General features: G+C 36.0%; 1 protein-coding gene across 1 annotated transcript in view; it reads left to right on the forward strand.

Annotated features, from left to right (window-relative positions):
- LOC144979145 (uncharacterized) overlaps window positions 1-16553 on the forward strand; it is a 139645-nt gene extending 123092 nt beyond the window's left edge. Inside the window, exons 46-52 of the mRNA XM_078925747.1 lie at window positions 4605-4777; window positions 6576-6709; window positions 8225-8344; window positions 10397-10548; window positions 12104-12223; window positions 13382-13590; window positions 16273-16553. Coding sequence (XP_078781873.1) covers window positions 4605-4777; window positions 6576-6709; window positions 8225-8344; window positions 10397-10548; window positions 12104-12223; window positions 13382-13590; window positions 16273-16421 — 1057 coding nt within the window. The 3' untranslated portion in view covers window positions 16422-16553. The remainder of the gene's footprint in view (window positions 1-4604; window positions 4778-6575; window positions 6710-8224; window positions 8345-10396; window positions 10549-12103; window positions 12224-13381; window positions 13591-16272) is intronic.
- The last annotated feature ends 7006 nt before the right edge of the window (window positions 16554-23559 follow it).

Consider the following 23559-nt stretch of genomic DNA (forward strand, 5'->3'; position numbering starts at 1 on the left):
CCATATGTTAAATAAATATAATGATCATACAAAATGATATGTAATTCACGTTAACAGGTAAACTGTCCAGGGAAGAGGTCCAATTTTTGTTCAGACACTTTCTTCAAATGGTCTTTGCAAAATAAAGAAGTGAACAGGAAACAAGCAATGTTGTACATTGGCAGAATAATAGTAATAGCTGCAATGACGATCAAAATACATGAAAGATTAAATATCTTTAAAATAATGCAGATAGAGGAAAAATATTAGTCGTTGTAGGAAGCCGGACGTGCTGAATTAACAAACCATCTGAACTTCCCTCTCAAAATTCAATATGAAATCATGAATAATAATTGCCTTGTTCGAACCAGCAGCATAAGAAAATAAATCAACCTCCTAAGAAATCATATCATTCTAAGTCATCTTTACTTCCCCCATGCCTGTTTTCACTTCCATGCTGCTTTATGGACTTGTCTTGGAATGATTTTGCTTTTGTTTTACCTTGGTCTTCTCTGGAATCCTTAATCGCTGTGATGCAGTCATTTGTGTTGTTCCTTTCATGGAGGATGAATATACCCTCTTAAATTGTCTCTCTGTATTGGCATCAATATATATTCAGAAAAGTGAGTGGAGCAGGCACTTATGTTGGTAACAACAAGAGATGAAGTGAGTAGAAAAGTGCCAGAAGACAATAGAGAATAAAAGAAATTTTCGCGGCGGTGGTGGGGTTTGAACCTGCGACCTTATTGGTACGACAACTCCTCCTGGCAGGTGAGAGCGTGGCTCTACCGTGTGAGCTATCCACGAATACAAAAATATTCGTATCAAACCCAGGTCATTTCTAGAGCTCTCTCTCACCCACTTCTGGAGACCGCCAGTTCGCTCACCACACAACCATCGCGAAGTTACTTGACCAGCAGTTAAGATTAACATCAATATATATTCCTTGGCATTAGAGTGCTTCCCTCTTTGACGGGATCATATGCTTGTGCCCAGCATGCGTGACTTTTAGGTGGCCTCAATCCCCTACCACCCAAGTTGTCTAGAGTTTCATGGTCTATGCAGCATGACTTAATCCTGGTTACTGTCTTATCGAATTGTTTGCTACCTTTTAGATAGGATGCTAGCCTGAAAGTATTTCACAAAGTATTTCACACCCCATCTTAAAGATCTAGCCAGGCAATTATTTTTTATTCTCCCTTTGCCATTTACTGTATATAAAAAAAACGGTCTGGTTTGAGTGGACATTTGAATGTTTTACATTAACAATTTACACACTGAATTCTGGGCATGGATAGAGATTTACTTTTCATGAGATTCACGTGCACTACTCAAACATTGCCACTCTGGGTTCAAAATGACCCAGCAAATTGTACACACTTGACATACTTGTTACAATTAATAATTGAAAGCCAGTGGCGTAGCTTGGTTTGTAATTTCTACATTCCTAAAAACATGTTTGAATTTAACATGCTAAATTGTTACATTCCAGAGTACAGAAACAAGTTAAGATTCAGTGATATTACTCATTATTACATTCAAAGCTTCCCGCAGTGAACATAAATCAACAATGGTGAACATGTACCATACTCAATGGGTGTCGAGTGGGTTTTCGTGACATGTCTTAAATCATTTTTTCGATTGTATTGAGCTAAAGTAGGTGGACAGGACGTGTTGGTCAGAGTGTTGTCTGGATTAATGAGTCATAAATCCTCTAAATTGTAATGGCTTGTTTCCAAAATAAGTGTTGGTGGTGGGATCTGGAAACAAAAATTTCCGAATCACGGTGTTCAAATAAAGAAGATAAAATCTGACTCCAGGCAGCCCGTTGAAATAATGGAGACATCCTGATTGTGAAGTTCCTAATTAGAGAGATCTGACTGGATAATATTTGTGCAGAACCTGACCAGTGATCCCTAGATCCTAGAATCCTAGCAGTTTGATTTTTTAAAAATTTTCTTACAAAAATAAATTATCTCATTTTAACATATTTCTATATTATTTGTTATAAGATGAAAAAGTAACATTTATTGGCTCATGAATTGAAAAATCCCTGGTCCACTTAAATGCTCCTGAAAATAAACAGCAGATGAACATGCACACACACACACAAACACACACACATACACACACACACACACACATAGACAAAAACACCATAACTAAACCCTAAAATAAATCAAGGGAAGATACTTTCATGGAACATCGTGTGTCTGTAATTTTATATCCCAGAATTTTGGGACAAACTGGAAAAGTGATACACATGCATATCAATAGATGGGATTTTCTACAATTGATGTGAGAGAGATAATGTTTTTTTCAATCTAATAAGGATGGAGATGATGACACTGTGTTGACTCCACTTCCAGTGTTGAAGTATAAGCAGTCATTGAAACACTTCGGCACTTTTTGGAGCAACACACTGTTGGAGAATCATTGTTTAACTCTCTCCTTACCAGCTATTTTTAGAATTTCCCCCGAATATTCACATCCACCCAGCACAAAAATAGACTTTTCTTACTCAAACAAAAAAGTAAAAAGTGAACTCTACAACACAGTGTTTAGTATTTATAGCTGTAATCAAAGCATTTCTTTAAATTTTGTAATGTACAAGAGAAATCAGAATGAGGAAATTGTCTGTTACATCGTAACGAATGTGACGATTTTTCTATGGGTGGTAAGGAGAGTGTTAAGGTCATTGCACAAGCAGAAAAAAAGGTGTGAGACATGATGAGGGATTTCTTAACATCAACTGGATGCTATCAACAACATTATGTCCCAGCCTCTAAAACGACAGCTTTTAAAGGTTATCAAAATCCTCTGAAATGGCCCTGAGCCTCGAAAAACTCAAGATTGACAGCCTCCTGTTGCCTTGCATTGCCTTACATTATAACTCCTCTTTTTTTAAAATGTATGTCTTGATCAGACGTAGAAACACTCGGTTATAACGACATAAAATTGCCGGTTCTGATTATGTCACAATATTATCGTTTTTTCCAGTCAAACATTTACACCTTTGCTTTTAATGAACATATGGTTTAACTTCATTATCCTTCACATTACCAACCTCTTGTATATCCGACTAAAAGACAAGTATAGATTTTTTTCAAATTACAGTGCAGTCCTGATAATTCGAATTGGGTGGGAAAAGCAAATGACTTCTATTTATCAGAATTCGATTTGTCTCCAAACAAGGGAAATAACTAAACCTGCTGTGTAGGCCCTCTACTTATAGATCTAGATCCATCGATCAATAAAGAAAGACAGCACAGAAGAGAAAGAGAAACGCGTGGAGTGGGGTGTGGCCTATGATTGTTTGTTCCGTGTATTGGTCAGCTTAGGGTTATCACTGTGTGTTAGGTCTATTTATAACCAACCCCCTTTGTTAGCCAGCAGCCAGCAGACCACAAGTTAGTCTTAGTGATGAGAGCGCGAGAAGGAGAGAGGGATGACGCGAGACAGCTGGTCAATTTGGAGAAAGAAAAGAGAGGGCGGGTGGGACGGAGAGGGAACAACACGCCATTACATGCCTCAGGGGTCTAGTTATTATTATTAGGGAGCGTTCACATATTATGTCAACACTTTGGGGGGGAGGGGGGGGTCTGCCAAATGTTGACAAGTGTTGACATGGGGGAGGGGGGGGGTCATACCCAAGATTATGTCATCAAAGATTTGGTTATACAAATAGAATAAAAACACACCCAAGAAAAACACTGTAAAAGTTGAAGCGGATTAGTAACATATATGTTATTATTCGGATAGGTCATCAGTCTTCACAAATTACTTTTTACCAGATCAGGTGATCCACCTACACCTATTCACTGCTGGGTGGACAGGGGGCCCCCGAAAAAAAAAAATGTGGCTGCGATGGGAATCAACTTGAGTTGTCAGGTCTTCAGCCACGCTCTAACAACTGAACTACCCTAAACATGTCTACATCTTCAAAATGGACTTTTTTTTTTTGTTAACATCGTGTAATGCTGGCTACCAGTATTGAACAGAGACAAAGAGGTATATATCAAATTTCACACCTTTTGGCACTCAGTTGTTTTTACCTCTTCTCCTCTGTTCAATAGCCACCATCACATGACTTTCACGAAAAATAGTCCATTTTGATGATGTCATCATATTGGGGGGGGGGGAGGGGTCAAGTCAATGACGACAATTGATGACATGGGGGGGGGGGGGGGGGGGGGGGGGGGGGGGGGTCTAAAAATGCCAATTTTTTGTTGACATAATATGTGAACGCTCCCTTATTAGTCAGCTCAGTCATTAAAACGCGTGGGAGGGTGGATACGGAGAACAGGCAGTTCGTTATGACCTTCCAGAGTTGTTTTTTTAGTGATGGGCAAGCACTTGCACTTCGAATAAAGAGAATAACGACTGTTCGAATTCGAATTAACCATGAATATTTTATATAGAAAAAGAAGAAAATAATTCATTACATCGTATTTTCTTCGATTTAAAAGAAATTCGGTTAATCAGATTTCGAATTATCTGGACTGGACTGTAATCGTGATATAGCTACTCAATGTGCTAGGGTACCAACTCAATTTAGTTATATTGCCAACCAGTCTCAGACATACAATGGCAATATAACGAGTTTGTGCCTTATTTTCTTTCAGTTATGAGTACATTCTAAGCAAGTCTTATCAAGACAACATAGACGCTATTCTACAGATGCATTACTCACACTGGGTGGATGAAAACACAAGAGCTATCCTGATTGAGACTTCTGTGTTTGATTTCAATACTGGCATTGCATCAACACTCTCCATCAACTATTTTTTAAATCAAGGTCAGTTTGGAACTACCACTGGATTTGTGTAAATTTTATGAAATACAAACAACTAACAAAAGTATTTGAATGAATAAGAGGTAGATATCTCTAATATTGGATTAATGCATCTATCACAGATTATGCCCCTTTGTTGTGTCCAACTCAGTGAATACTATTAATCCCCTCAACATATTTTGTATACAGCCCGCCATCAATTGGGTGCCTTGCACTTGTATACTCACAAAAGAGGGAAAAATACTTGTTATACCTGTTGCCTTCAACTGGTTGCGCCGTATACTCTGTCATAGAGAAAAAACCTGGATATATTGATATTTTTAGGAGGTGCCATGGCTGGGTGGTCGGTGCTTTGGATTCTGGGTCGAGAGGACCCAGGTTCAAACCTACCACATTATCACCTCTACCACTATCACTACAGCCACCTCCAATACCACTTCATCACCACTACTACTACTACTACTACTACAGCCACCATCACCACATCATCGCTACCGCTATTACTACTATAACCACCACCACTCTATTATCATCACTTCCATTACTGCTACAACTGCCACCGCCACATCATCACTACCACTACTACCACAACTACTACAACCACTACCACATCTACCACTAACTACCACCACCACCACCACCACACCCACATCCTCATCACTTCCACTACTACACTCCAGCACGGTTTCCTTGAATTCAGGTTTCCTCGAACCAATTCGAATGTCTCAATTTTTTTCCTTATTGTTCTTTGTTATCAGTCCATTCCTTCCTTGAACAAAGTTTTACCTTGAACACAGTTTCCTCGAACTAATTTCATCCAGCCAACGTAAAAAAGAATAATTAAAGGGTTTTTTAAATAATTGCACCCGGTGATTTTGGCCACTGATGACTCACTGATGACATTGACAGTTACTAATGTGTGTATTGTGTGTATCTATCTACACTGCATGTGTGTATGCAGCATAATTCTCTAGACACCCACAGCTACTCACATACACCATTGTCATTTCGCATACAAGACACGACTCTGCTTTTTCTTATAACTTCACCATTAAACTCTCTGCTTATGGTTGACTATGGCGGTAAATGAATGTTGTGATATACTCCGACACACACATACATGCTCACAAACACACACTAACCCTTGTAACATGCCAATAAAGTAAGTCCCCTTCATTCATCCTCATGCGTAAATTTGTCTTTGGGTTTGTTCAAAGGGAAGACTGGAAGAACCCAGGTGTCAGCCGCAGCACAGGGCTGCAAATTGAGCTAAGAAAAGGTGGCTTGCTGACGGCCATCATTTGAACAGGTGTCTTTCGGGTACAAAGCAAAGACCATATTGATACTGCTGAGCCACACTGCCCCCCCCCCCCCCTCCCATTCCCCATCAAATGTCATGGCAATGTACCGTTTCCTCTAACGTTTTTACATGACCCGAGGAGTTCAAGGAAGCCGTGCTGGAGTGTATTACAACTACTACCAACACATCCTTATCACTACCATGACTACTACAATCACAACAACAACCACATCACCATCTACAACCACCACCTGTGTATCATCGATTTGTGTGAGGCTGTCACATATATTATACTTAAACGACATTCAATAAATGATCAAATAATATACTCAAGATATCTATTGTGATTGTATACTATGCACATTTTGCTGTCATTATCATATTTATTACAAATAGTTGTTTTATAAGACTATAACTTGTAAATCAAATAATAGGTTATTTCTTTGCTATCAAATCTATGACTTGTGTTAATTGATGACTAGTTTTGTTCCATTTCCTCAGAGGGCATCAAACGTGAATATGGTTGTCAATCCTTTGCCTTTCTGTTGAAGACAAACAGTTTTATAATGTTGTGCAGTGCACTTGTTGTCCTGCTCATTTTGACTTTAATTGAAATATTGGTACAGATCTCTACTGTAAGTCATACCCTTAACTCTCTCCTCCCCTGTTTCTCCCCCCCCCCCCTCTCTCTCTCTCTCTCTCTCTCTCTCTCTCTCTCTCTCTCTCTATCTATCTCTCTATCTCTCTCTCTCTCTATCTATCTATCTATCTCTATTACACCTATCATTGTTGTCATTAACTCACTTTTCTAAATGTATATTCACCTACTGTTTAGTCATGTGTCAATTGTATCTCTATGTCAAATGTTTGTGAGAAGAGAGTCCACAGCTCATAGACTGTTATATTTCCATGGTGTTGATAATTCACCTCATTCTGACCCCAAGAAGTTATGTTTTATTTTGTTTGTTTGTTGTTTTTTTTATGGTTGGTGGGCTGCAGTGATTGCAAGGCGTCTCTCTCATGGCCATATGAAGGGTGCCGTACCATTAGGGTTATGGATTCCATTTTCATTATAGCAAAACTTGTATTCCCTATAGGTAGTCCTCTGGCAATTCTCTATTCTATTCATTTCCTGTTATTATTAACATAAGTGTCTGCTCCACTTCTCTTAATTTACATTCACTTGATAAGTCAATCTTGATTATGTGACCCACCATCTCAAAGCAGTATTAAGTTGGGATGTAACAACAAGAGATGAAGTGAGTAGAAAAGTGCCAGAAGACAATAGAGAATAAAAATGTTCGCGGCGGTGGTGGGGTTTGAACCTGCGACCTTATTGGTACGACAATTCCGCCTGGCAGGTGAGAGCGTGGCTCTACCGTGTTCAAACCCCACCACCGCCGCGAAAATTTTTATTCTCTATTGTCTTCTGGCACTTTTCTACTCACTTCATCTCTTGTTGTTACCAACATAAGTGCCTGCTCCACTCACTTTTCTGAATTATGTTGGGATGACTTGGTGCTGGAAATTGATTTTTTGGCCACAAATATAAAATAATTTGTAATTTGTTAAGGTAAAGTTCAAACCACCCCCCCCCCCCCCCCCCCCCCCCCCCCCCCCCCAAAAAAAAAAAAAATTGCATTTATCTTATAAATTTTTAATTAACTTTTTGGGATCCAATTCATCCTGACATAATACTGTTTTGAATCTGGTTCTGAAATTGAATGTTACTCAAAGTCAAAGTCGACTCAATTCTTAAGTTTTATATCTGATGGTGGAAAGAGTTGTTGAATATGACAGCCATTGCTGGTGCTTAGGCTGAAGAATCTTTGCTTGAGGATGTCTAAATCTATTGTGCTCACACGTGATTCGGGATGAGCGTTCCGTCTTTGATAGTGTGTGGTGTAAATAATGTATTTGAATATGTTTGAGTTTGTAGATTGGTGTTTTAGTGTTTTTGAGTGGGTTTTTGTTTGTTGGTGTAAATGTGAGAATGTCGTATGTTTATATGGGTCACATTTGTAGCCTAAATCAGATGGGTCAATTGACCTTGGAGTCAGAAGTCGAGCTGAAGGTTCATTATTTATTATAGTCGTCATCATCATTGTCACTTTAACATAGGTACAACTATTTTGTTTATTATTTTACAGTTGAAAATTGTTGGCATCAGAAGCTTCTTTTCAAATGCAGAAAGAATCATACATTTTGCTACGATTGTGTTCAATGGTCTATTGCTCATTGGATTTGTCCTCAGGTACAAAACGACTAATGTGAGTATTGATGCACAATTTAATGTGCACGCCATGAGTCTAAGAACTTAGCAAGAAAATAGGATTTGTAAATATTAGCTGTTTATAAATGCAATATGATTGAGAAACTGAAATTTAAAATTCTGTGAAGGACGTATATTAGAATGCTTGCATAAATATTAATTTGCAATTTAGAAAATAAAAATGATTTACTGATTGTTTGAATGGGGAAATTACAGGGAGAATGGGGAGAAGTTGAAACCCCAACATAACTTTGAAATTGTTTGATCAGATCTAGAATAGAATCACTTGTGTGATTAGTTTTTTTACTACATGTTATTCTTTTGGTTCTTCAGCATCAAGTTGAAACAAAAACAGAAGCGACTTTCACTTTCATTATTAAAGAAACCCCTGATTTTACCACTAAATTAAATTACCTGCAAATTTATTAAGTAAAATCATGTGAAGAGATGTGTCATCTCTGCAACAGGACAGAGCTTGCATTGGTTGTTTTTCCTCAAAATAAAATAAAGAACCACATCAGGCTCCAAAGGGATCGCTGGGCATTTTTAATTAACCAGGGTGGATGAAGCACTCATTATTATAAATGTCATTCAACGCTAAACCAAATGCATGCCCCATACAAAAACTTCTAATTGCTGCCATAATATATTAAAATAAAAGTCATCTTGAAGCTTGCCAAGCAAAAACATTTTCAAAGAAAGAGATTCGTTATATTTTTAGTCACAAAATTAACTAATATCCACAATTTGTAAAACCTGCAGTTGCAGATATGATAATATTGCTACTAATAATGTGGTTTTCGTGAACTTTATTCTGTTTTGTGAAAGCGTATGAGACCTCAGTCTCATCGCAACTAGTGCACTGTTACATACTACAGCCAAGTGTCAAAATGTTAATCAATTGAAGCTGAAAGCAAGAATTTGATGAGCTTTTTAAAAATGTGATACATCAGTCATCAAGCAACCCACATTAAAACAAATTGGTACAAATAGAAATAAGATGTTTATTTTTGTTTAAATTGTATGTTTCGCTGTTGTTAAATTTTATAATAGTAATATCATTTTGCTACATTAAATGCCAATTTTTTATTGTTGTAGTGGTATAGGAATAAAGCTGAAACCTTCCCCTCTTAAATGATCCCAAATTTAATAAAATATAAAATAAAATAAAATAAAATTCCCTTTATTCATCCCATTGGGGAAATTTGTCTCTAGGGTCTATTCCAAAAGAAGACTGGAATAACCCAGGCTTCAGCCGCTGTGCAGCACCGCAAATTGAGCTAGGGCGAGGTGACTTGCTAAAGGCCACACAGCGCAGCGACGGGTGATCAAACTCGGTACTTTTCGGGTACGAAGCAAAGAGCGTACCGCTGAGCCATGCTGCCCCCAATGCCAGATCTGTAAACGTTATTTCTGTACATTTTTGATGGCCGAACTGTCAATGGTTGAATGACCCTTTTTTTTAAAAAGTCTTTTTCTCGACGTGTGATGCAAAAAGTATAAGTATTTTTTCTGCCACAAAAATGACGTCTTTTGCAATACCTAGGAGAAGAATGTTTTATGTTGTTATGTTTTTTTGTTTGTTTGCTTAATTTTTACCTGATACCTCATGCCTCTTCATTTTCATAGGCCTACACATAGTTGAAAATATAACTATAATTTTCATTATATACTGTTAGTAAGATGACCTTAAGTCAGGTTGAAGATGTTGATGGGAGCGATTTAATAACCTGTTACTGTCAGTACAAATAGACACTGTTTCCCTTTTATGATTTTTTTTTTCTTTCCCGTCTCTTCATCATTTAAGTAACACTGGATTATTGATGTTAGGTGGAAGTTCCCTTTCATTTGACCTACTGATTTGGTATTGGGAGTGAAATAATGTAACGTTTTGAAGTTTAGTTTGGATGATTTAAATCATGAGAATGTAAATGTGCATATTTATTTATGTTATTACTTCATAAGGTTACATGCCTCGGTTCAATGTGTGACACTACTCTTAAAGACAGTGCATTCAAACTTTTTACCTTTAAACTTTTCATCCAACCAGCACAAGTTCTCTATGTTATATAAAACAATTTATGGGACGGATGGGACTTTGTATATCAACTTTACAGATCTGGCATTGTTGGCGACGACACTTAGCAACCTTAGTGGATTCATGGCTTTTGGGGCTCTTATGATGTTTATACGAAGTGCCAGGTAGGCATGATATAGAGATTAAATGGCTGAAATAATTAAAAGGTGGTATGACTGGATATAATTGAGCTAGGATGATATTTTAGCAAAGTTTAAATAAATGTGCTATTCTTCTTCTTTCTAAAAATATCAAATGTTGACTATTGTTGCTGGAAATATAGGGTACATTTATTCGCTTTACTCACTTTTCATCTAAAATTGCTGTGTTTTATAGTCAAATTATATCCCTCTGACACTCTTCACGGAGGCTGAACTACCCCATACCCCAAAGATCTAATTTATTCACAGTGGTACTAAAATAACGACGGAAAAAAAGATCTTTCTTTCGGTATAACTTACAACTGTGTTTGCAGGAATTGAGTTTTAAATAATCATTTTTCAAAAATGAAATCCAAGAAATAAACAACTTTTTAGTATCTTAAAAACTTTTAAAATTGTATCTATTGAAAGTCCATCCTCTCTTTAGTTTTGTGTCAAAATTAAGGTTGGATCCGTTGTTTGGTGTAATTTATATTGTTGACTGACTGAACGCTTTAAATTCAAAATCCTTCATATGAGCTCTATCTGTTAAAGTTTGTGTCACCATTGACACTTTATTTCATAGAAATCCCAACAATTCTAGTTTAAAAAAATATAAATATTACTATGTTATTTTTTATTTAAAGATTCATTATTGGTTAGTGCTAGACCGTCTAATAACAAGCTTTTAGTGCTAATAACAAGCTTTTAATTTTACTCATTATTTTTTCATTTTCTGTGAATCTGTGAAATTCCTTGTTCGTCCCCAGTTTTTCGTCACTATCAAATTTGAATCAGTGATATTTTGAAGATACTAATCTCATTTAATTGATTTGATTTTAGTCAATAGTACTTATTCATGGCTTGTATTTGATGTCTTATTTAAGTATGTGTAGGTTTATTTGAATTTTAAATGATTTTTTAAAATTGGTTATTTTTGCAATTTTAAAGTCATATTCAAACATTGCTCAAATTAGATTTTTTAAAGCATTTTTAATGCAACGATTTCTAACTTTTTAATCCAGTCACAGTCATGAAAAAAGTTGGGTGATTTGTTAGTGTAATTTGGGTATTGTTTACAAGAAAAACAAATTAATTGTAATGGGAATAATAGTAATAAAAAGGCTGTACGAGTTTAATGTGCATTATGAGTACTACAAAATGCTTAATACCTTAAAGAATTTATGATGTTTTCACACTAGAATTATAAAATTAATAAAAAGAACTTTATTTATGTAGAAGATTTGGTTGTAAAGATTTAATTTAGCATTGGCAATTCATTAAAATATAAAAACTAGTCAGCTCCTCTTAAATCAATTGTTTTGATGCTAGAATGAGTTATTAAATGATTATTCAAAAACTGGATATGATTATTAATCTGCTTGGTTGTTGTCATCATTGTAATCATCATTATTGACATAATTTACTATCACTATTACAACTCCAGCATTGACATTTGACACACCATAAACCCGAACACAATCATAACCACCACCACCATCGTCCAGACCACTAACCTCATCAGTATCACCATCTCCAGGCAAATAATGCGGATGCAAATCTTAATCAAGATGATCCAGCACGTTTTCATCATGGCCATCCCACCAATATTGGCTGTAATTATGTTGGCTATGACTATGTTTTTTCTATTCTTTTACCAGTAAGTTATTCATTTTTACTTACCGTACTTAATTGCCTAAACCCATTGTTTCAGATTGAGGTTGAATTCTTTAGGAAGAATTGTTTTAAAAATTGACACAACATGAATTACACAGGGATCCCCTTTTTCTGGCTACAGCCGTAAAACCTGCTTTAAAAAAAATCTCCTGGATGATCTTGGTCAGTTTGGTGTCTAGTTATTTAGTTTTTTTTTCTTTTATGGATGATTTAAAGGCAGCAATTAAGGGGAAGTTAGATTGATATGTATCCTTTTCTTTGATTTAAGGGTGATGCAATTTAATGAAGAGAAGCTTTTAATAATATTTTTATATACCATGCTCTTTACAAGAAAAATATTCAGGCTCTTTTATATTTTAGCAACGGGTATCCCTCCTTATAATTTAAGGCTGATTTAACAATGTCCAAATGATTTTGTGCCCGTGTACTGAAATGAGATTAATTGGTTTTTGCCTTAATCCTTAATGGGATCTTTAGCTGAGAGGGAAAGTGTGAAATGTGTTTTTGTTTTGTTCATTTTTTCTTCCTGGAGATGATGCTATATTCCATTTGTATCCCTTAAAATTGTTAGACTTGCTTGTTATTGACATGTTTTTGCTAGCATTTAAGTATATCCTTCATGGCAGGAATCCAGTGCCTATCTGGGTTGGAATTTAAAGTCGTCTCAAACTAGTCATAAGCAATTCTTGGAATAAACTTTTGTTTTCTATTTCAATTGGTCCCCTCGCTGTTCTTCTCCTCCTCCACCTCCTTCTTCTCCTCCTCTTCCTCCTCCTTCTTCTTCTTCTTCTTCTTCTTGTAAGTGCAGATAAACTCTATATAAATTTATTGTCTTATTCATCTTATTCCTTTTTACTCACACTGACCAAAAATGTTGTATTCACTTTAAGACTTCTAAAAATGAATAATAAATAAATCACAGCCCTGATTGGTTAACATGTAATAACATAAGTTAGACAAATGGCATACAATTTATTATAGAGTCATTTTATCTATTTTAACAGTATCAATACATTATATATTACCAAAGATACTGAAAGAGAACGCTTTTTTAAGTCAACATAATTTACAGTTACCTAATGCTTCATGTAACATGTCATCAAAATTTCTCTCTCATATTGTATTCCGTTTACTTTATCAGATCCTATTACAGTTCATCAATTAAGTTGGCTATACAAAGCACAGCAGAATTCATCATCAACCCTGAATATCTAAGAATTCCCAACACTATAATTGGGATGCTGGTCCGTATCTTAATGTGGGTTGTTTTCATCTTGGTAGTCACCAATGGCTTTTTTGTGGCTCTCAATGATGATTATTCTATTCTTATGATGAAGGCAAAGAGAAAAGGCAAGTCTTTAATGTTCACTAGAAAAGTTCACAATTCTATTAACTCACTCAACCCTAACACCGACTATATCCGTAGTTACCCGGGTTACTTTTACCCTAGGCCTATTTATTACATTTTTCTGAGACAAATTATAGGCGTAGTATCAAAGTTAAGGTTTTTAGTTTTTACATGTTGAATAAAACTAAAGAAAAGGTCAATAAAATCCAGGAATGGTTGGTTATGATATATGTAGGGCTGCATGAATCGAGAGCACTAGTTGATGAATTTCAGGAGGCCTAGTTTTACTGAAATACATGTAAAATGTGTGAGAGTATGTGTGTATTATGGGGCATGCGTGTGTTCGAATTCTAAAGAGGAGACGTAATTGGCATTTTCTATAAGAAAAAATTGTATATCACTCAATCACTGAAGTTGTCCATGGATTCTATATCATTTGGACTGTTATACATGTCAGTACAAGATGGGTGAATGTCATAAAATAAGGACAATACAGCAACAGCAATTAAGCAGTCCATTAATTGTTCTCCTTTGAAGAACAGAAAGTCGAACAGCTTAGGTTTGAACCGCAGAGAGAAAAAAGGCAGCAACTGCCAATGAATACTGATGTAGCTGTACTGACTTAATTAAGCAGAGTCAAATGATCAGCAACCAATGTTGTGGCCTATTATTAGAAAAATAACGAAGACAGATAACGTGGATGTTTCGGGTTCCCCTTTTTCAACAAAACACGATAAATGAAATATTTAGGACGAATGAGAGATGTGAGAATGGTGTAGTTAAGGTGAATAAACAAAAAAAAAAATGATGGACAGGAAATTGAATGTTCCTTTGTAAGGAAGCATGAATCAAAATATAGTAATAAATATTAATAAAAGGTGTGCAATTGATGAAAGTATTTTTTAAAAAACCAAAATTTCCTTTTGGATGAATAAAGTATATTATTATTATTATTATTATTATTATTATTATTATTATTATTATTATTATTATTATTATTATTATTATTATTATTATTATTATTATTATTATTATTATTATTAACACTTGAAAGCCAACTATTCAATGGCTTGATAATTGTTTTCTAAACTTTAATTCCTTACAATTTAAGTCAAAATTTGACTTTTATGAATGTATTGTGTTAGAGGATATATGCTGCTTTTGTATGGTTGTCTCAGGAAATTGTCGTTTCTATAGTGTCATATTGGTATCAATGTTTGATTGTCTGTGTGTTGATTGGCCTGATTTGCTAGATTGTTTCTTGATATTGTGAGGTAGTCAATTTGGTTTTTAGTTTGTCCATCAGGTGGTATCTATGTTGTTGTGTTTTTCTTTTTATGGGGAAAGGCACTGCCACCAATCACCAAGTCGTTAAATGCACAGAAATCGACGAAAAATTCACCATTTTCATAGTACCCACTGCTTGATGGATTCCTTTCCTCTGTTTTCTAATACTTTTTGCATTAACGTCAACCATCAGAATTTTGATGTCTTTGTCAGGAGCATGAAACATGTCACAAAACTCAGTGTTTAATTTTTATGTCTAAATTGTTGGTGGGTTCATAGAGATGGATGATAGTGATAGTGACTTTGCTCCCTTTAGAGTTAAACCTATCTGACAAGATCCTGGATGAAATGGATTCCCATTCAATGAGTGCTTGAGCATTGTCCGGGGTCATCATGATTGCAACTCCTGTGTGGCTACTAGTCTCGTCTTCGTGACCTTAATAAATAATATGTTCTCCAGATAGGAGTGTGAAATGTCTTGATCCATTCCATCGGCTCTCGCATATTCCGAGTACCTATATTCCATACCTGTTCATCTCTCTTGCTAATTGAGCTGACTTTCCTGTCTCATATATAAGTACAGACATTCCAGCTTCCAATCTTTGTTTTTGTCTTTATCAAGTAAAGCTGTGTCGGAGATATGGCTTCCTTGTGGCTTTCACCAGACCTCGTCATACTTCCTCCCGTTCCCATCAAATCTCCTGGGGAGGCATCTCCTTGACTCAAGCCAGTAAATACAATATTATATTCTGTTGAAGTGTGTGCAGCTTTGCATTTTTCAACAGGGTGGGGCTGCTAATCCCACACTCAACCTTCCTCCTTTTTACAGGCTTGGGATCGGCATGTGCTCTTTGGAAGTGCCCTAGGTGGAGTTATGGGTTTCTGTAATGAATAGAAAATAACTGTAATTGTGTAATAATGGCAGAGTTATGTCCCATGTATTGTTACCTTGTCTGGAAGAGTTGTTGGAAGAGTCCTGTAGCTTGTCGTTGTTGTCCATAATGGCATTACTGAACATGATGTAATAAACTGATCACTATACAACTCTATAATATTGTCTGACTTTACAATAACAAATAGTTTCATTTTGGTAAAATTTTAGACTAATTTATATATATATATATCCAATACATCAGAATATTGCGTACTAGGTACCTTCCTTTTCCTTGTAGCGCGCGGAAATTATCTATTAGTGCTACTAACTCAATAACAGAAATTACTTTGTAAATGATCTCTATGAAATTTGAGTTTTAGAATGTCATTTATTGAACGTTTATTGTATTGACCTAAAGGTTTTCTTTCTTTTATTTAATGTGAAATGTGTAAAATTCAGAAAATGTGTACACTCTCTATTTTATTACTAAAAGACCCAACTATTGTTTTTTTTTTTTTTACAGGCATGAAAACTTTCCTTTCGGCAATCTCTGAGACAGTCCAACTAAGTTTGGGATTCCTAGACGAGGAAACAAAAATTGAAGTTCAAGATGAGAATAAAGAAAATGAAAAGTCAGATCACTTATTACATTCTTTGACTACTGGATGGTAAAATGTGTATCCTGCCACTTAGGAAGTTGGTTCTTTCATTTCAGACAAGGCAATAGACTGGCAGTCTTTAAAATAACCATTAAAGATTTCCTGTTCTGAGACTTTATCTCAACCATTATATTTTAAGTATAGTTATGGCTTGTCAAGTCGTTTGCTAAAATGAGAGAGACCCATCAGAACTGAATGAGTGATCATATATACCCCACAAGTGAAGCATTGACAGTTCACTTCAACTCAATCCAGAGGATATGACACTGAGAGACGGAGATAGACAGATGGAGAGAGAGAGAGAGAGAGAGAGAGAGAGAGAGGGGGGGGGGGCTGCATCGTGAATATGATATTGATTGATGGGGAAAACAATTTTTTGTTTATATGTGTATTAAAATCCTTGTAACTCCTAACTTGTGAGTTAATTATCTGCTTGATGCATTTTTGTATTTCATACCAAATAATCATAACCACTTGTTGACATCTATGAGGTAAGAGTTATTGACCTTCATTGCTTGTTTCAGTTTTAACACTAAATCACACCAAATATAGAGTTCTAAGACATCAAATAAAAGGACCTGTTCTTGTGTTTAGTGACTAAATTTAGTCCTTTAGTAACCTAGTAAAAGACTTTCTTTTTATAGTGTGTGTTTGGTTATGATGAGCATTTTCTAGTATCCGACCACGTAGGCTGTAGCCTAGAACTGGGCTTGTTATTTTGTGCTGGTGAGATATCAATCTTCATACTTTTCTAATGCACAAGGTTTATTTAGCACCATATCCGGTCTCGATTTTGTTTCATTTCCTTTTCTATTTGAACTTTAAGCTCTTTGCCATTGTCAACATGGAGGTCCCGATAGCACAGTTGGTAGAGCACTTGCATCACACTCAAAGATACAGAGATCTATCTGGGGTGCAGTCTAGATTTTTTTTTTTCTGACTTCCCTGTCCACCCAGCAGTGATTGGGTAGCTGTGGGTCTATTAGATCTGGCAGCAAGTATTTTGCGATAGACTAGCGTCGTATCCAAAGCGTAGTATGCAATTGCTATTGTCCATTTCACACCATAGAAACGGATAAATTCAGGCTTCATTAGCCTAATGGCTCTGAGGGAGTACTTTTGATCGTCAACATGATGAGTCGAGTCACATGATCAAAATATTTACTTCCGCTTAATTTTCAACACATACACAAATTGAACTAAAAAACAGACAGATCAACCACACAATTTTCACATTATTTCAATCAGTCACAATACCAGCAGATTAACTCTTGTCTCCATTATACTTTCTAATGGATGTTTTCTTCTTAGCTTGCTGTGGTGATTTGCAAAAAAAAAAATGGGGGAGTCCCACAAATCTCACTTGTGTGTTGTCAATATTCAGCTAGGTCTTGGTCTCAGACTGATGCAACAGTGTTTGTATCTTTCTTTTTTTAACTTCAATTTAGGGACCCAATTTCACACCATTGAGCTCATAACCCCGTTCCTTCCCCTCCAGGAGTATTTTCGGCTCAATTCATACTTCCATGACCTCATATTTCCCCAATTCACATTTAAGTCACTCGAAAGCCTGGTACTGGTAGTATGGTCGCTAGACTTTCCATTTTCTTGGGATTGTTGGGTAAGCATTCAAATTGAGCCTTTGGTCAGCCCTATCCATCACTGTCACAGCCAAGTGAAGGAAAAGGATGATTTGTTGTCATTAACCTCTGATAGGTAATGGGAATAATGCTTTCTTTGGTATTCAATCATTTGGCATCTCGGTGGTTTGTGCTTGTGCTCCCGGCAAAGAATTAAGGAGGACATCAAGAAAATGTGATTTTTCTCTCTAATTTTTGTGTGCAAATGATGAATGAATAATCTTATCCTCCCTGCAATGCCCTAAGTTTGCTTCTTACTAATCAGACCGATCCCGCGCAAGGCAGTTAAGCGTTAGAGTTGCTGTATAGCTTTGACCAACCTGCTTGACTCTTACGATGCTCATTGATTAAATGTTTATCCCAAAGTTAGATTCTGGTGCCATGGCTTGGTTCACTATCAAAATGAACCCAATCGGTGTTTTGTGGGAAAGGACTCCACACTCCATAGAAAGCACTCCGTAGTCTCAAGGAGATGGTGTATGGCTGTAATTGATAATGCATCTGCTGTATTTAGCCTTAATCTTCCTTACTCAAAACGTTGCCTGTGGCTGAGGAGAGCAACTTCAAGATCACCACTGTTAGGTGAACAATGAAGCAGAAAGAAATTACTATGCATTATTGTCAGAACCTGACAAAACCATTCCTGTTTGTGTGGAAACTTTCAATAGAAATGTTTTTGTTTTTAAGGGTTTTACGGCCCTTGCAACACATTTAGGTTATATCAGCGCCAGTAAAAAGGAAGAAAATGGGATAGTTGAAAGTTCTAGAATTACAATTAAAGCACCCAAGAGAGAGTAAGACAAAGGGGAATTGGGCACAAACAGGGATCAGATGTAGATTCCAAGAGCATACCATCAATGTACTTAGTCTGATATCAGCTATAAGTCTCACCCAGACACAAGCACAAGATCCAACAAAGAGGAATACTAATACACTCAAATGCTTACATTTCATTATACATTAAAAATAACAAATATAATAATACATAACAGAGAGATGATTTACAAGGAAAAAAATATCATCTCCCAAAACAATAACTATGCATTTGACTGTTTCTCTCCCAGCCAGGACTCCGACCAGGGTCAGGAAAAAACCAAGTAATCTCATTCCAAGACAAAGACAGAAAGCATTTTGGAAAACAGATATAAGGGGATAGAAGACACAGTATGTATCCCCCTGCCCACTATGGGAGTATGTATTATTGTCAAAACCTGACAAAACCATGCCTGTTTGTGTGGAAATCATGTAACTTAATTTTATTTAACAATAACAACCAGGCTCTCTTTCAATAGAAATAATTTTCAGAAAGTTTTAAGAAACGAAATTATGTCCCTGGTGTCAGTTACTATTAGAGGGCATAGGTCATACTAGCAAATCATTGAGGCGAGTAATGTGGGTGAAAAGAAAAAAAAAAAAAAAAGGAAAGATTTTAAGATTTATAATCTTATTTTTTTAAAAAAGGAAAACAATATCATCTCCCAAAACAATAACTATGCATCTGACTGTTTCCCTCCCAGCCAAGCACTACAGCCAGGGCCAAGGCAAAACTTAGTAATCTCATTCCAAGACAAAGACAGAAAGCAAATTGGAAAACAGACATAAGGGGATAGATGACACAGTATGTACCTCCCTGCCCACTATGGGAGGTAAGGAACCCCACCCAGTTTGTTTTTTCCTTACATGAGAGTCCGGGTTACATTTGTACCCCACAGTGCAGGAATAAGACATGAGAAACGTTATGCATGTGTATCTCAAAAACTACTCATTTTTTTCAAATAATTTTTCAGTATTACTAACTTATAATTTATAGTTTTTGAGGAATTTTCCAAATTTGGGGCAACTCCGTTGAAAAATAAATATTTTAGAGCCAAAAAAATATAGGCCATGTAGTACAAATATACCCAACAGTTCCGGAATAGGGTTATAAATGTTCACCCCGTCCCCCACTAGGTTTATCTGACCACTGCATGCTCTTGCTGTGTCATGGTCTCAAGTGAGTAAAGAGCTACTCGACTATGCATAAAGATATATGTAGAATGAGGCCCCAGAATTTACTAGTTACTATAAATGAAAAACAATTAACGATTTGTTTACAATGAAATAAAAATAATGATGAAATTTAATTAAAAGAGATAAACAGTGATCGTGGCAGTTACAAATTGAGATATGAATATTTTACGTAACTTATGATAATTTGTCAGGTTCGTAAGTTTACGTTTCCAGGCAGTTGATGGGCTTGGATGATCTATTCCTCTGATAACGGGATTGGACTCGTAAAATTCCACTTCCAGGCAATTGGTAAGAGGTTATAGTGTAGTACAGCGGGCTTGGGTTTGATCCTTGAAGATTATACAATCAAAGTTAAAAGCTCCGGCGTCTTAATGGTGTAGATATAATATCTACAAAGTCCCAAAAGATAAAAATCTTACAATATATATAGGAATAGAGTGACTGGCCGTCCGGCATAAATAGTGGAGAGAAAGTGAGTGTAGAATATTAGACCTATCAGCTTTTATAATAAATGGCTACGTGACAGAATGTAGAATGAAAAGTATTCACTAATTAGAAATTAATTCGAGGGAAGGCTATAAAAGGAAAGACGATCTAATATTAGAAGGTAAAGTTTATCTAAGCCTACCGAAATATAACTGGAGTGAGATGAATTCAGTTCTTAATAAAATAAAATTTAATAAGATAATTGTGAACAACCTTTACTGTGACACCCCCACCCACGTTTAAAATATACTCTTTAACCATTATGGGAAAGATAGATTTTACAAACGGAAGTAAATTTACTATCATGATACTCTAGCATTAATCCATTGTTATGATTTGTGCTACAATTAAATTATTTATTAACTAGACATGGAAATGTTTATATTAACGTAGGTATATGAATGGGTGACAATAACAATGAAAGATTGTGATTACAAATCATTGTGATGAACAACATGATGGCAATGTGATTACAAATCATTGTGATAAACAATATGATGGCAATGTGATTACAAATCATTGTGATAAACAATAGTGATGGCAATGAAGCATGATTTAAGTCGATGATATGAATGTAATTTACTAAATAAAATGAATGAAAATGTAAATGAAATATTGACATTTCAATTATTAATCATAAATGAGTGAAAATTCATAACAATAATAGATAAAGAGAAGATTTCCCAAATCATGAATGGGTATGGTATATATATCCAAATAATACTCAATGTTACATTAAGTTGGGTCATCATGTTTACAAATAAAATTATCGAAATTGTGCGTTCTGATTTGGCATAGTTTGCGAGGTAACTAACAGTATGCATGGGAGGTTAAGTTATACCCTTCTCGCGTGTTTATACTAATCGAGAAAGTAGGTCGGCGTGAATATTTTCACAGCCTGGTATGTGAGAGATACTGAAAGTGTAATTTTGCAAAAATAGACTCCACCTTAGTACTCTACTATTATTCATTTTGTTATTTCTTATGTACGTGAGTGATTTATGGTCCGTTTCGACCACAAACTCTTTTAGCAGTAGATATCTGCTGAATGTCTTTAAAGCAAAGACGATGGCCAGTCCTTCACGCTCTATTACAGAGTATCGTGATTCTCTGTCCAATAATTTTCTGCTTGCATATAAGCAAGGCATTAGAGTTCCCTCATGCTCCTGTAATAGTACACCTGCGATGCCCTTATCAGACGCGTCAGTTCTTACAACAAATTCTTTTGACATGTCGGGTAATTTAAGAATTGGTTCTGAACAGAGTAATGCCTTTAATTGTTTAAAGCTATTCTGACACGCTTCTGTCCAAACAATTTTGTTCGGTGACCCATTCTTTGTCAGATTTGTTAGCGGTGTCGCGATGTGCGCGAAGTTGTAAATGTATTTCCTGTAAAAATTTAGGAGCCCAAGTACTTTGCGTACTTCTTTTTTTGTCTTAGGTGGTTGCAATTGTGCGATTTTTGTTTGTTTTTCTGTCTCGGGTGTCTGTGTCCCATGACCAACGGTATGACCTAGAAAATCAATTTCGTAAAATGCAATGCTTGTTTTTGACGGTTTTGTTGTTAAAGAATTACGTTTTAATGCTTCAAGCACTAATTCTAAGGTTGTCATGTGATCAGTCCATGAGTTTGAGAAAATACATGCGTCGTCGAAGTATGAGAGTGTAGACGGGATGTCTTTTAATAACATACGCATCATTCTTTGGAATGTCGATGCGGCTGTCGATAATCCAAATGGCATATAGTTAAATTCTAACAATCCTAATGGTGATTGAAATGCTGTGAATTTCTTACATGATTCTTTCAGTGGAATCTGCCAGTAACCTCTAGAAAGATCACATTTTGTCATGTATTTTGCTTGAGATAAGGCAGCAAATAAATTCTCTTGATTTGGTATTGGTTCTGCATCAAACACTGTTGCTTCATTTAATTTGCGAAAGTCGATACATAGCCTTATCGATCCGTCTTTCTTTTTCACTACTACTATTGGTGATGAGTATGGGCTTGAAGAATATCTAACTATTCCTGTATCTAGCATATCCTTAACTTCCTTTTCAACTTGTTCTCGTGCGTGAAATGGAATAGGATAGTTTTTCACGTTGATAGGGGTAGATGTGGTTAACTTTATGTCGTGTTCCACTAATGTTGTATGCCCGGGTGCGTCTGTAAAGACTGACTGGTACTTTTCTAATAATGACCTGATTTCTCGTTTCTGACATTCGTTTAGTTGAGGATTGATTGTGACGTCATTAATTGTACTATTTTTAGAGTTACCGTGTTGTGGGGTGTGTTGTAGTTCGACATCATCGCTGTGAGTTTCGATGATTAATCCTACATTTGCAGCTTCAACATGGTTAAATATTGGTTGTGATAATCTGTCTCTATCGAAATATTTTTTTAGCATGTTTGCATGGAATGTCTTTGTTGTGTTGTTAATTTTAATCTCGTAATTAACACCAGATCGTACTGCTAATACCTTGAATGGTCCTTTCCATGTAGCTAAAAGTTTACTCGAGTCATCGGGTAAGAGTATTAGTACTTTGTCACCAATCTCAAATTTTCTTGACTTGCTTTTTCTATCGGAGTATTCCTTGTATTTCTCTGCTTTTTTAGTGACGGATTCCTGTGCTAGCTTACACGTGTCCTCTATTCTGTCTTTCAGGGCCCGTTCTAATGAACACGGACTAACTTTAGTAATTTACTAGTCTAGTAAATGACTAGCTAGTCTTTAGCCCAAGCTTAGTAAGTGTCTAAAAAAAATCGGATTCAATGAGCATTATTTAGTCTCGGACTAGCTGGGCTTTAGCCTAGAAATGGGCGTGGCTAGTCCTGACCTATCCCTTGACTCTATCGGTTATTTTGTGCTGCTGTTTGGGTTCTTCTGACGCAAAAGATTTAATCAGCGCTTCATCCGCTTTCGTTTTGTTTAGATTCTATTTCCTTTTGAAATTCATTGACGAAAATGGAGCTCAACAAGAGAAAAACTATAACTTTTCAAACCCTGAAACTGCAGC

The sequence above is a fragment of the Berghia stephanieae genome, chromosome 9, assembly GCF_034508935.2.
Source record: "Berghia stephanieae isolate SIO BIC M18660-M18661 chromosome 9, UCSD_Bste_1.3, whole genome shotgun sequence".
In the NCBI taxonomy this organism is placed as follows: Eukaryota; Metazoa; Mollusca; class Gastropoda; order Nudibranchia; family Aeolidiidae; genus Berghia; species Berghia stephanieae.